This window comes from Orcinus orca, chromosome 2 (assembly GCF_937001465.1).
Source record: "Orcinus orca chromosome 2, mOrcOrc1.1, whole genome shotgun sequence".
NCBI lineage: Eukaryota > Metazoa > Chordata > Mammalia > Artiodactyla > Delphinidae > Orcinus > Orcinus orca.
In genome coordinates this window covers 191,544,398-191,557,295 of record NC_064560.1, presented here as the reverse complement: position 1 = coordinate 191,557,295, position 12,898 = coordinate 191,544,398, and the positions used below count along the sequence as shown (strand labels likewise).

Here is a 12,898-nt window from a genome sequence, read left to right as displayed (position 1 = left end):
CAAAGGATGACATCTGTCATCTCCGTTAATCTTTTCTGGCAGGTGCTACCAGCCTGCCTACAGAGGCTCAAAGAAACTGGGTGATCCTGGGTCACACAGCCAGACGCAGCAGGCACAGCAGGTGACACACAGGACTGCCTGGGCCGTGAAGGGCAGTCTGTCATCTGCCCGGCTCCTGGCAGTTTTGTGCAAGGCAGCTTCCTGCCCCAGGTCCCCGCCCCTCCCGGACCTGCTGCCTGGGCCACCGAGAGCTTTCTTCCTCCTGTGCTGGCAGAGCCCGGGCGCTGCACTCGGGGACACACAGCCTGCACGCTGCAGCCAGGAGCCCCAGGGGAAGGAGGAGTTCCTTCCGCTGCAGGAACTGGGAATTGAAGGTAGGGGGGTTGGAGAGGGGGCGGCACCTTCCCACCAGCCCCAAGCCACCGGGCTGAAAGGGTTGTCACACCTGGCGACAGCCTGGGTGCTTGCCTTCGCCCATTCAGTGCGAGAGCCGGGAGGGGCAGCCGGGCGTGGCAGGAGGCCATTGCACAGATGGGGAAACTGAGGCATGGAGAGGGGAAGAAATGCCCAGAAGGTATGGAGGGTAGGCCTCACCTCACCACACCCTAGGTCTCCAAGCTGTGGGCAGATGTAGTGCCCTGGGGGAGATGGCCTTTCAGCCAGCTCAGGGGAAAGAGTCAGAGTTCTGAAGCCAGACTGTGGAACCGGGGAGTGGGGAGGTATGGGAGCGGGAAGTCCACCCCTTCCTGAGCTAATTTCTGCTTCTATATGAGGGGTGGTACATACTCCCCTCACAGGGGGTACTGACAGTACTGAATGAAGGAGTCCTGGGAGGAAGCTCCTGGATAGCTCCGCCCCAGCCGCCCACCCAGAATGACACCCGCGAGACCCACTGTCATGGGGATGACAACATCACGGGGGGCTCACCGTGCGCCCCCAACACTGGGCCCTGAGCTTACCTGAAACTGCTGCATTTAGTCTTTGCAGCAGCCCAGCGAGGTAGGAACTGTCACCATCCCCATTTTACAGATGGGGAAACTGAGGCACAGGGAGGTTAAACAGCTTGCCTGAGATCACACAGCCAATGAATGGGGGCCCTGGGTTCCCTGGTCTGACCCTGTGAGCTAGAGGAGCCTACAGGCTATTCACCTGGCGGAGTCCCACAGCTGGGGCCGGGGGAATGAGAGAAGGACAAAGACGTGCTTGTCCACTGACTCAACAAATAAGTATCCACTGCGTGCCAAGGGGGCGTGGGGCGGTGCACACAGTGTGAGGCCAACCGCCTTGGGTTTTTAAATGGATCAGGGTCAAGTAGGGCCCCACTGGCCTCAACCCTGCATCAACACCTCCAAGCACCCCCAGTGCCCCCAAAAGCCTGCAGGAGCTCCTGCACGGAGCAACAGTCCCAAGGAAAATTCAAACAGCCTGTGGATCGCATTAGTCTGCCGGGAGCCGCATCCAGTGGAAACAGACGTGGGCCTGAGGCTGGCCAGGAACTGAGCCTCTTCCTGCCCGGAGAAGCCTGGAGAGAAGGTCTGAACAGAGGGCTGTGCAGACCAAAATCAAGAGCCTAGTGTGTGCCCGGCGCTTTACATAAGTGATCTTGTGTATCACTGACAACTGTGCCAGGAAGTGGGACCTCCAAAGCCCTACGCTGCAAACAAAAATACCTCGTGGCTCAGAGAGGTGAAGCAGCTTGCCTGAGGCTGCACAGCTCTTCTTAGATTGACTCTCTGCCTCCTGGCCTCTGCCCACGGCCACCCAGACCAGCCTTAAGCGGCTGTGTCAACAGCGGTGAAGCCCCATTTTCTTTCCAGGGAAGTCGAGAGAGGTTTTGTATCTGGCTTGGTGACTTTGGGTGGATGAGCAGCCTTTCACCCTGGGCCTCAGTTTCCCCATCTGCCAATTGGACTCATCACCTACCTCACCCCCTGCATCTTCAGCAGTGGGCATTTCAAGGTAGCTCTCTAAATGGTAGCTCTTGCTACCAGTGGGGCAGCCACTGAGAACTCCCCAGTGGGAGCACCGGCCAGCAGAGTCATGCCATCCCGAAGGGCGTGAGTCACATGCCACCCCAGCTTGGAGACAGATGCTGTCGTTTATGAGCTGGGCACAAAGACTCCCTTTGGTATATGGAACAGAGGGCCGCACGCCGCCCAGGAGGAGCACAGACAGGCGGCGTGGGCAGGGGCTCAGTGTCGAGTCAGTGAGCTTAGTCCCTGTTTACTCCTCTGATAACTGGGGTGACCTTGGTTAATATTCACCAGCAGCCTCCCACATCGTCCCTCTGGATCCACTGCTTAAATACAGGCAAGGACAGGGCTCTGTCTCCCCAGCTGTGGTCACCAGCCCTGACCTGGGACAGTGAATCGTAAGTATGCCTTCCACTGGCAAGAGCCTCCAGAGAGGCCTCCGGGTCCCTGCACGACCCGGGAAAGGCCCTGGGGCTGCAGGGAGGATGGAGAGGGCTGGGGCTTGGCCTCCTGTTGTCATAGTAACAGCAGCCCTGGGGGTCCTTTCCTGCTCCCCAAGCCTGTCCAGGGCCTCCCCAATACCTCCCGGTGATTAAACTGGCCCTCTGTGGGCAGAAGTGGAAACGGGGGGCTGGCTCTGGCGTCCCGGGACCGAGGAAGGAGTACGTTTCTGCTGCACAGCTTCTGTGTCTTTCCTGTAGGTTGTCTTCTGTAGGTCTCAGCACCTCCCGTACTGCTCGGGTGTGTCTCTTTTTCCGCTTCTACAGATGAGAAAAATAAGGCTCAGAGGGAGACAGTGAGAAGCCCAGGCTCACGCAGGGACCTGGTAGGGGGGCCAAGCCAGACCAGAAGCCCAGAGTTTCAGCTGCTCCTCAGGCCTCCATCCTCTCCCGAAATGCCCAGAACAGGACCGCACCAGGTCTCAGCCTGGAGGTACCAAATTGGGCCCCCCGGTGCACTGTGGGCCTCTGGGCGTCCTCGTACGCAGCAGAAGATGGGAAGCTGGGGACGGGCACCATCATCGGGGGGCTTTGAGCTGTATCCCTGAGCCCTCGCTCTGGCCAGGCAGCTTCTACTGAAGCCTCATGGCCATCTTCTGAGGTGCTTACCATGGCGCTCCCCTTTTACAGACGAGGACATCCGGGACAGGGAGGCTCATCATTTGTTCCCAATCACACACCATGTAAGCTCAAGCTCAGGCCGCCTCGTTCCAGAATCCCCGCTCCGGACCCCAGGTCCACTGCCAACATGGTTCCCTCTGGCCTCAGGCACCAGCTGGGGAATGGGAAGCCTGGGCTGGCCTTGAGCCCCCTCTCATGCTGGGTGACCCTAGAAAGTTGCTCAACCTCTCTGTCCTTTTGGTCAAAGGATAGATAACCTTTGCCCTCCTGACCCCACCCCACTCCCACTAGCCTTGATCCCTGAAGTTTAGGAAGCGATATGATTTTTCCACCACTGGTTTTGGGAGATGGGGCCTACAGAGATGACCAAGGCCAAGGCAATCAGACTCCCCGAGAGGGTTCCGAAAGTTTCACAGTATCAGTAACGACTGATGCCTCCTGAGAGCTGACTGCGTGCCGGGCAGTTCTTGGCACTTTGCACCTATTTCATTTGCATAATAGCTCCATGGGGTAAGTACACCCTTATCATCTCTGGGAAACTGAGGTTCAGAGAGGCTGAGTAACTTGTCCAAGGTCACACAGCTGATAGTGAATTGAACTTGGGCATTCTGGCCTCGTCGCCCCTGATCTTAGCCACAAAGCGATGTTGCCCCTCTTCCTTTAGCCAGCCCACCTCTGAGTTTTCTGTTCCGAGGCCTCTGCCTTCAGCTGTATACACAGAGAAGGGTTAAATGCCGGACTCAGAAATCGAAATACCTAGGATTAAATTCAGTTCTGTAGGGACTTCCCTGGCGGTCCAGTGGTTAAGACTCCGTGCTTCCACTGCAGGGGGGCGCGGGAACTAAGATCCCGCAGGCCGCGCGGTGTGGCCAAAAAAAAAAAAAAAATTCAGTTCTGTAAGCAACCAGCTCTGTGATTTTCAGTAATTCACTTAACTTCTGTAGTCCTCAATTTCTCCATCTATAAAATGAAGAAATCAAATGAAGAAATAATAAGGAAGGCCTGCTGTTTACTCAGTGTGGTGATAAGGAGGCGGCTGATGGTAAATACCATTTGCTTGGAGGATTGAATTGAACATACCCCAAACTCAGAGGCCCTTCTTTGCTCATCAGCATTCCCCTTTCTGGTCCTGGGTAGCGTGCCAACCGGCCAGGAAGAGATCTGCCAGTTCTCAAGCCTGAATCCTACCTGTGCGCAGGTACGGGGAGGCTTTCCACACCCGCTCGGCGCCCGCCCACCCATCACCTTGTTCGTTCCTCACGTCTGCCCTTCAAGAGATTCTTTTCTCCACTTTACAGGAAGCCGAGGCTCAAAGAAGTGAAGTCACTTGCCCAAGGCCACTTGCCCGTAAGTGGCGGGGCTGGGTCACACCTGGGCTTATTTAGTGCCAGGTGTCAACAGATTGTGACCTTAGGCCACAGTCGCTTCCCTGGACCCCACTAGGTTGCTCTTGGTCACTCATTTTATGTCCTGGGGGAAACGGCATGAGATTAGGCAAAGGGACATCTCACTTTACTCTCCCTGACCTGCCCCTGATTCCAGAAGTGTCACTGTGACATCTTCATTCTATTGGTTTAAAATGTGGTCCCTACACCTCTGGGCACGTCACCATTTACGTTCTCATCTCCATTTGGTTCCCGCACTAGAATTTGGGGGGTGTGGGGTGCTGCTTTTGATAGAAGGGTGAGGAGAGAGAAGTCTTAGGCCCCCGAAGTTGTAAGGAACAGACTGAGAGGCAAAATGAAGCCAACCGGGGCTCAAGGTTAACGTCAGAGTCCTCAGGACCTAACTCTGACATTTACAGGGTCTGAGACGTGGTGACATACTGTCCCATCTGTAGTTCGAGTGGTGGGAAAACCAAGGCTTGCTCAAGCCAGCTTTATCGCTGACTCACTGTGTGGCCTGGGCAAGGCCCTGACCCTTTCCTGGTCTCAGGCCGTTTACTGTGAAAGGAGGAAGCCAGAGTAGGTGATGTAACCCCCTGGCAGATGGACTGGTTGGGAGCCAGGGATGTGCTCACCCCAGCTGCAGCTCCACACCAGCCTTGTTACCTTCTTAAGGCCAGCAGCCCTCTCAGCGGAAGGGCACCGCATCCCATCCCCCATGGAAAGTCTCAGTCCATGTTGTTTCACCAAAGCCAGATACCCCTCTAATTAAAAATCCAGCGTTGGTACACAGGGACCTCATTTAGATCCCCCCCTGCCTCGATTTATACAGCTGGTGAGAATGAGGCCCCAGGACATGAAGATGCTTGCCCAAGGCCAAGTGGACAGAAGTAGCCCTGTCAGGACTAGAAGCCACGGCCTCTGGCCCTGAGACCACTCAGCATATTTACTGTCCCCACCCTGCAGAAGCCCAAATCCCTCATGATCCCTGCGCCCTGCAAAGATGGGGAGTTTCCACGAACCATGAAGGACCACAGCAAAATCCAGTGGAGTTGTGGAGAGAAATCCAAGGGTGATGGAAATATACAGAACTAATTTTAGCACGATCATAAGCTCTAAAACCACTGGCTAGTTTAAGAAAAATATAAACAAGTATTACGTAATGCGCGGTCTGCTCTATTTGGATAAGTTAGAGGTTTGAAGGCCAGAAAGAAAGGTGGTGGAAAGAAGCCAGTTTTGTGCTTCATCGTGTTGTTTCATTGGAAGGAAACTTTTAAAAGTCCAAGGGATAGATGAAACCCAGCATTCCTTATTTCCAGCTTTTCCCCCTCAGGTTCTCATGTGCCAAGTTCAAGGGCTCCTTTGTCTTTGTATTTTATTAAAATGACGGTTTTAGTTATATGACTGAGAGCTAGCAGCAGACGCACCCTTCTCCTCTGCTTGGACCTCAGTTTCTCCATCTGGGAAGAGAGCAGGTTGTACTTAGGAGGTCTCAGCCTAGTGGCCCAAGGCTGGGATCTATATGCAGTAGAGGGAGCTCCGTGGGGCAGAACTGGCCCCGCGTTGCGGCAGGTGACAGTGACTTTGACTGTCACTAGATAGAGCCTGACCTTGCTGGGTCAGCCACAAGCTTTGCCGTTCCCTATTGTCTCCCCCCAGCCATGGAGCTCATCTCCCTCCCAGCCACCCTCGGAAGCCTTCTAGTTTGCATCCCTACCAGCCTCGCCTCGATGTAATCTCTCTCAGATGCCTTCAGTGTAAGGCTCGGTGTCTAGACTTATTTCACTAAGTTCTCCCAACAATCTCACTTTCTACATGTGACACAATGAGGGCCAGAGAGACTAAATGACTCGGCCAAAGTCACACAGCTGGTAGTGACAGAGACCCGGATTAGAACCCAGGTCTGTCTGAACAGAAAAGGGATGCTTTTTCGAATCTTACCCACCCCACCTCAGCCCTGCCCCGCCAAACAAACCCTACTTGACTGGAGGAACCAGACCTCTAACACCCACGTCCACGCGGAGCGCAGAGCTGGGACACAGGTGGCGAGCGAGATAAGCAGCTAAGCTGACTGCAGCCCATTCCCGCGTCTGAGGCTGTGGACTCACTCTGAGGGCCGCCCTCTAGCTCAGGAAAATCTACTAGGGGCTGAGGTTCACTGTGAGTATTAAGGGGGTACGGCCTCCCATCTGGGTTCCCTCACAGCTCTCCTGTGTTCTGACTGCGTGTCATTGGGAAAGATCCTTCCCGCTCAGGGCAGCAGCCTCTCTGTCCATTAAAAACCAGGGTTCAGCAGAATCCCTCCTAGGACTGTTCCAGGTCCAATCATCCCTGAGCCCGATCTGGCCCACTTCCTGGGCGATCATCTACTTCCTGTGCCTCAGTTTCCTCTTTTGCAAAGTAGGGGCTGTGGCACTTATACCTCGGGGTCATTGCAGATGTTAGTGGAACCATCGAGAGCGTGGACTCCAGACCCAGACTACCAGGGGCTGTGATTCTGGTCCTGCTACTTTGCCGCTCTGGAACCTTGGACAAATGACTTAACCTCTAGGAGCTTGGTCTCCTCATCTGTAAGCCCAGGATAGTCGCCTGACCTGCCTCACAGGACTGTTACCAGAACGCAGTGAGATAAGACAGTAAAGTGCTTAGAATGGAACTTGGTGTATGGTAATCGCTATAAAGTCTTTGCTGTTGTTCTGAGTCTTTCAATGGTGCTGATGTAGGAAAGTGCTCGGCACATAGATTCTCGATAAGCTGTATTTGCTTTGACATGGCGTCAGTCAGTGGCCGAGGGGCTCGTCGTGTGGCCTGACCCGGGTGTGGTACCCTTCTCTCTGTTGCAGGACAATGGCATCCTCCATCACGTGGGGCCTCCTCCTGCTGTCAGGCCTGTGCTGCCTGGTCCCCGTCTCATTGGCTGAGGGTCTCCAGGGACACGCTGTCCAGGAGACAGACGCATCCCAGCAGGATCGTGAGCACCGCCAGGAAGCAGCCTGCCACAAGATCGCCCCCAACCTGGTCGACTTCGCCTTCAGCGTGTACCGCCGAGTGGCCCATGAGTCCAATGCCACCAACATCTTCTTCTCCCCAGTGAGCATCGCTACAGCCTTTGCGATGCTCTCCCTGGGGACCAAGGGTGACACTCACACCGAGATCCTGGAGGGCCTAGATTTCAACCTCACTACAAGAATAGAGGCTGAGATCCACGAAGGTTTCCAGCATCTTCTCCACACCCTCAACCAGCCAGACAACAAGCTGCAGCTGACCACTGGCAACGGCCTGTTCATCAACGAGAGCGCGAAGCTAGTGAGTAAGTTTCTGGAGGATGTCAAGAACCTGTACCACTCTGAAGCCTTCTCCATCAACTTCAGGGATGCTGAAGAGGCCAAGAAAAAGATCAACGATTACGTAAAGAAGGGAAGCCAAGGAAAAATTGTGGATCTGGTAGATGATCTTGACCAAGACACAGTTTTTGCTCTGGTGAATTACATATTCTTTAAAGGTAAGGCTGCACAACCAGCCTGAAACAGAAACACCCCCAAAATATTCTCAAACACTCAGTTCTTAACTTTCCTGGCAGTGCAGAATAGGATATAGCCATGCATCTCTGCACGTGTTATTCAATTTTCCACACATGACCGCTAAAACTTCCCGTGATCATATAGGGTTAGAGAACTATGGATTAAACAGTCAAAGTATCAGCGTCTCTGCAGGACTTTTCAGAACCTTAAATGTCCTAATGTACATTGTAAATCCCTATCTGGGAGGGGTGTATGATACGCAATGTCTCCCAAAACAGAGAGCCAGAAAAACACATTTCAGCAGAGTGTACAGAGGAAATAGGATTTCCTGGAACACGCTTCTGACAACTCGAGTGTAGAGGAAACAGTGACACCTTTGGAGTCAGAAGGACCAAGGTTCAAATCCTTCCTCTACCACTTATGAGCCTCTACAAAATTGAAATTTTGGACCCTACTCCAGTCTTGCATTATCCTCCCAGAATACCTTTCTGTACACTGATTGCTCGTTGTAGCCCCATTTTATAGATGGTGAAGCTGAGGCCCCGAGAGAACTATCTCACCAGGAGGCTCAGGGCTCCTTTATTCTACCACTGTTATTAAGCCTTCTCCCAGCCCTGGCTGATGTCCGCTGTCCCTTCTCTCCAGGAAAATGGGAGAAGCCCTTTGAGGAAGAGCACACCACAGAGAGGGACTTCCACGTGGATGAGGAAACCACCGTGAAGGTGCCCATGATGAACCGCCTGGGCATGTTTGACCTCCACTACTGCGACAGGCTCACCAGCTGGGTACTGCTGATGGACTACGTGGGGAACGCCACCGCCGTCTTCATCCTGCCCGACCAGGGGAAACTGCAGCATCTGGAGGACCAGCTCAGCAAGGAGCTTCTCGCCAAGGTCCTGGAAAAGAGATACGCAAGGTGACTTCCCAAACCAGAGGCCAGCCCAGGAGTTGCCACAAGAGGTCCAGCCTGAAGGGGGAGGCGGGGGTAGACCTACGTCCCATGGCCATGACCACTGTGCGTGAACTTGTGCCTCCCCAGCCTGGACACTGCCCCTTCCCAGTGGCCAGTGCCCCATGCAGGGAGAGCAGCGCCAACCCATGTTGTGGGCAAACCCAGAAGGAAGAGGTGGGCTTCCCGGCAAAGGTGGCAGTTAAGCGTGGAGTTTCAGGACAGAAAGTCCACGGCAAGACAGGGGGGAAACCTGCTCGGAGAGGCCTGAAAAGCAAAGGCCCAGAGCGGGAAACTCCAGGACACGTTTGACACTGGTTCTGGATCCTCTGTCACTAGATGAGTGTGGTCGGTCACCGTCATGAGCCCCAAATTAGTGCATGTCTCTGTATTTGTAAATATGCCCATGCCCGGATGAGCTGTTTTCTCATGTACAATATAAAACAAAAATACAGAGAAGTACTCATCGTTCACTGAACAGATGTCACTCAGGACCTGCCACCACGCCCCACGGTCCTCTGGGATCCTGGTCCCAGAGGAGTCCCAGTCTGAAGGGTGACCAAACCCTGCAGGGAAGCACTGTGCACAGTCCTTCCGGAGGACACCCTGGATCCTCCAGGAGGCCTCATCAGAGGAGGTGGCATTTGAGAGGCTTTGCAGGACAAGAGGACCCCTGGGATTCTAGCATTCTCTGACCCCACGTGTAGAGGAACTACAGTAGAATAAACCAAGGCTGACCTCACATCCTCGCATGGGCAGGGGGACAGGGCGCCAGGTGGGAGGAGCAACCAGAAAAGGAAACGCTTTCAATTCTGTGAATTTTTTTTATTTTCTAACCATCGTGACAGTTCTGCCAATTTACACTTGCCCAAACTGTCCATTTCTGGAACCTACGATCTGAAAACTCTCCTGGGTAAACTGGGCATCACCAAGGTCTTCAGCAACGGGGCTGACCTCTCAGGGATCACCGAGGAAGTGCCTCTGAAGCTGTCCAAGGTGAGCGTGTCCTTGACCTCTGTAGGTCAGAATGTGCAGGGGGGCTGCAGCTCAAGGGTGAGGCTGAGGAAGGGACAGAGGGACACAGGCACACCTGCAGACTGAGGTCCCTGAGGAATGCCATCGCTCCACCAAGACTGCAATGTGGTCGGATGATGGAGGGGGACAGGTGGCCTCACATGCTTGGTGCATTTTCTTTAAGGACCTCCTCTAAGGTTGTGTCACTCACCCTGTCTCATCCTTGGCCGGGGACTTCCCTTCTTTGGGTCCCGATAAACCCCTATTTACAGAGAGAGGCTTAGGCTCAGGGATTGCAAAGGACCTTTGGCCCTGCGCCTGTGACACCAGGAGCTACCGCTGAATCACTGAGTGAGTTACAGAGTGATTTCGACCAAAGATGCCATTTACGCAGGAGAATTGCAGGTGCCCAGAGAAACAACTGCAGTTCAGTGACTGACTGTGAGCTGAGTGCCTGGGTGGGGATGAGGCGTGTGAAGGTCCCCATCGAAGCCCTGGTCCCCAAGGAGTTTAGAATCTGGTCTACAAACAAGTGTGGAGCCAAGGAGACAAAGTACAAGAAAATCCGCCTCCCGAGGTGGTGGGTTCCTTCCCAGGGCCGTTGAGGAGGCTGGTCAGGAAGGGGTGCGGGTCCCCTCGTGCGTCAGACACAAGCCTTGAGAGCCATGCTTGTGTGTCTCCTGCAGGGAGGGGAGGACAGGCCAGGCGATGAGAGAGGCCAGAGTGGGCCCTTCCCTTGGCAAGGCTCTCCTCACGCCTTGCGCCCGGGCGTGGCTGGGGACCGGCAGCCTGTCTCTGTTCAGATGGGACCTCTGTGCTCTCCCCTTTGCAGGCGGTGCACAAGGCTGTGCTGACCATCGATGAGAAAGGGACAGAAGCTACGGGGGCCACGTTTCTGGAAGCCATCCCCATGTCAATTCCCCCGGAAGTCGAATACAACAGACCCTTCTTCTTCATCATCTACGATAAAAGCACCAAGACTCCCCTCTTCATGGGAAAGGTGGTGAATCCCACCCAAAAATAACTGCCTCTCTGGGTTCAGCTGTCCCCTCCAGGCCAGGTCCCCTTCCTCCATGGCATTAAAGAATGACTGACCCGGCCCAAGCTTGTGTGTGGCGTGTAAATCCCTCAGCCTCTTGCATCTGAGTCTCTCTTTACGTCCCCAGGATGTGTGTGAAATCCAGGCCATGGTGATCTTTCAAGGGTCCACTGCGTTACGGTTTACTAGCATTTGCACCATCCGGCCCTGTGCTAGGCCAGGATGAAATGGAGGCTAAAACCCACAGCTTACTGACCCTTCCCCGGTCACTGTGGAAAACCTCGAGGCTTTCCAGTCTCCTCTGGGACCCCCAGGGGGAAATCGCACGGGCTCAGAATCCAGCCCGTGGTCCCCACCTCCACCCAGTGTCTACCAGGTCCTTTGCTCAGCGTCCCAACCCCGCTGGTGCTCACTGAGACCCCCGGTGAGAGCCCCTCACCCTGCAGGGCTGCCTCTGCTCCCAGAGCCCTCAGCTCACACGGGGACACTGGGCTGCCGCGTCACAAGCAGCAGGAGAAGATCAGGTCCTCTTCTTGTCCCACACTGTCACCTGAGCCAGGCTTGAGCCCTGACCACTCACAGGTCTTTCCTGCAAAAGGCTCTGGTTGGTTTTTCCAGGGACCCTTTCCCATGGGGCTGGACTGGGGACACATACTTCTGCCTTTGTCACTCCATCTCTGCTCCAAGACCCTCAAACGTAGCACTCCTAGAAGCAGGTCTCATCTCCCCAGTGAAGCGAAGGTCTTGGTCTGTATCACTTGCTCAGACTCACCCAGGATGTCAGGCCCCCAAGACCACTTAGCCTACGCCCTCTTGTCTTCCCTAATCACACAGCCAAGGTGCCGCAGAGGGCTCTGCAAAGTCCCGCAATGATTCCTTGGCCATAGGAGAGAAAGTAGAGCAGACACCCTGTGCCCCAGCTGCCCTCCCTTAGCTAAGCTGTATCAGGGGCCACATTTCCACTTGCCTTATTCCTACCCCAGGGCCCTCCCTGTGGTCTTTGGAGAAAAACCACAGCTCCCTGGGCCACAGTCAGAGGCTGTCCTGGGAACAGACCTTTTCACTAAGGGCCACGTGACTCCTTCTGGCCCTCCAAGCCCCTGCTGGAGGGCTGCTGCAGTCAGGAGGCCTGGCTGGAGCCCAGCCTGAAGGAGCCAGCTCCCTGAACTCTCGCGGAAATACGCTGGTCCCGTGGAAGGACGGCCCCGTCCTACACAAATCCAGTAATCATCATCTAGCCTCTCACTGGGATGAATGCATACCGAAAGAACAGGCTTGAGTTATGTCAGATTTACACCATTTAAGTCAAAATGGCCACATCTGTGCAATTGCACATAACATAATGGATACAGTTGGACTGTTTCCCAAATAAGTCTCTATCCTCTTGAGTTTTCTCTGCCTAGAGACTTCCAACTTCTACAAATTCCATTAATGATACAAACATCTTCCAGCACTTAGAATGATGCCAGACCTGAGGGTCTGAAGACCTGGATCAAATTCAGAATCTGCCACTTCCCAGCTGTGTGACTTTAGTGAAGTTGCCAAACCTCTCTGATCCTCAATAGCCTCATCACGGTTACAAAACCTAAGTTGAGCTGCTGTGAGGTTCACATCAGAGTGTTAAAATGGATTTTAAAGGACAGCAGAGGAGGGCACTGGTGGCAGGGACGATGTTTGCTGCCTTTATGAGCTCCTTCTCTAAGCCTGGCTCCCTGGGAGGGACTGTTCAAGCGTTTTCTCATTGAATCCCCATGGCTGCACTGTGATGTTGGGAGTGGAGCTGCTCTGCTCTTATATGCAGCACATTCTACAGATGAAGAAACTGAGGCTCAGAGAGGCTCACTGTCTTGTTCAAGGTCATGGTAAGTGGCAGAGCTGGCCTCCGAGGCTCTCCTT

General features: G+C 54.3%; 1 protein-coding gene across 5 annotated transcripts; it reads left to right on the top strand.

Moving 5' to 3' along the window:
* Window positions 1–221: 221 nt before the first annotated feature.
* Window positions 222–11,062, top strand: SERPINA1 (serpin family A member 1). 5 transcript variants are annotated; one of them, XM_049705828.1, is made up of 6 exons: window positions 278–374; window positions 2,268–2,371; window positions 7,323–7,981; window positions 8,646–8,916; window positions 9,798–9,945; window positions 10,796–11,062. In XM_049705828.1, exons 3-6 carry the CDS (start codon window positions 7,327–7,329, stop codon window positions 10,985–10,987), a joined length of 1,266 nt encoding a protein of 421 aa, XP_049561785.1. In that variant the 5' UTR covers window positions 278–374; window positions 2,268–2,371; window positions 7,323–7,326; the 3' UTR covers window positions 10,988–11,062. The 5 variants fall into 5 exon arrangements, with proteins under 5 accessions (XP_049561784.1, XP_049561785.1, XP_049561786.1 ...); XM_049705829.1 differs by having other exon boundaries at window positions 288–374; window positions 2,271–2,371; XM_049705827.1 differs by lacking the exon at window positions 2,268–2,371 and having other exon boundaries at window positions 222–374.
* The last annotated feature ends 1,836 nt before the right edge of the window (window positions 11,063–12,898 follow it).

What these genes read in the sequence shown, in the direction of transcription:
- SERPINA1 (XM_049705827.1), top strand. Translation starts at nt 7,327, where the DNA reads ATGGCATCCTCCATCACGTGGGGCCTCCTCCTGCTGTCAGGCCTGTGC. An exon ending in GAATTACATATTCTTTAAAG is followed by an intron (nt 7,982 to 8,645) that starts GTAAGGCTGCAC and finishes CCTTCTCTCCAG; the next exon opens with GAAAATGGGAGAAGCCCTTT. An exon ending in TGCCTCTGAAGCTGTCCAAG is followed by an intron (nt 9,946 to 10,795) that starts GTGAGCGTGTCC and finishes TCCCCTTTGCAG; the next exon opens with GCGGTGCACAAGGCTGTGCT.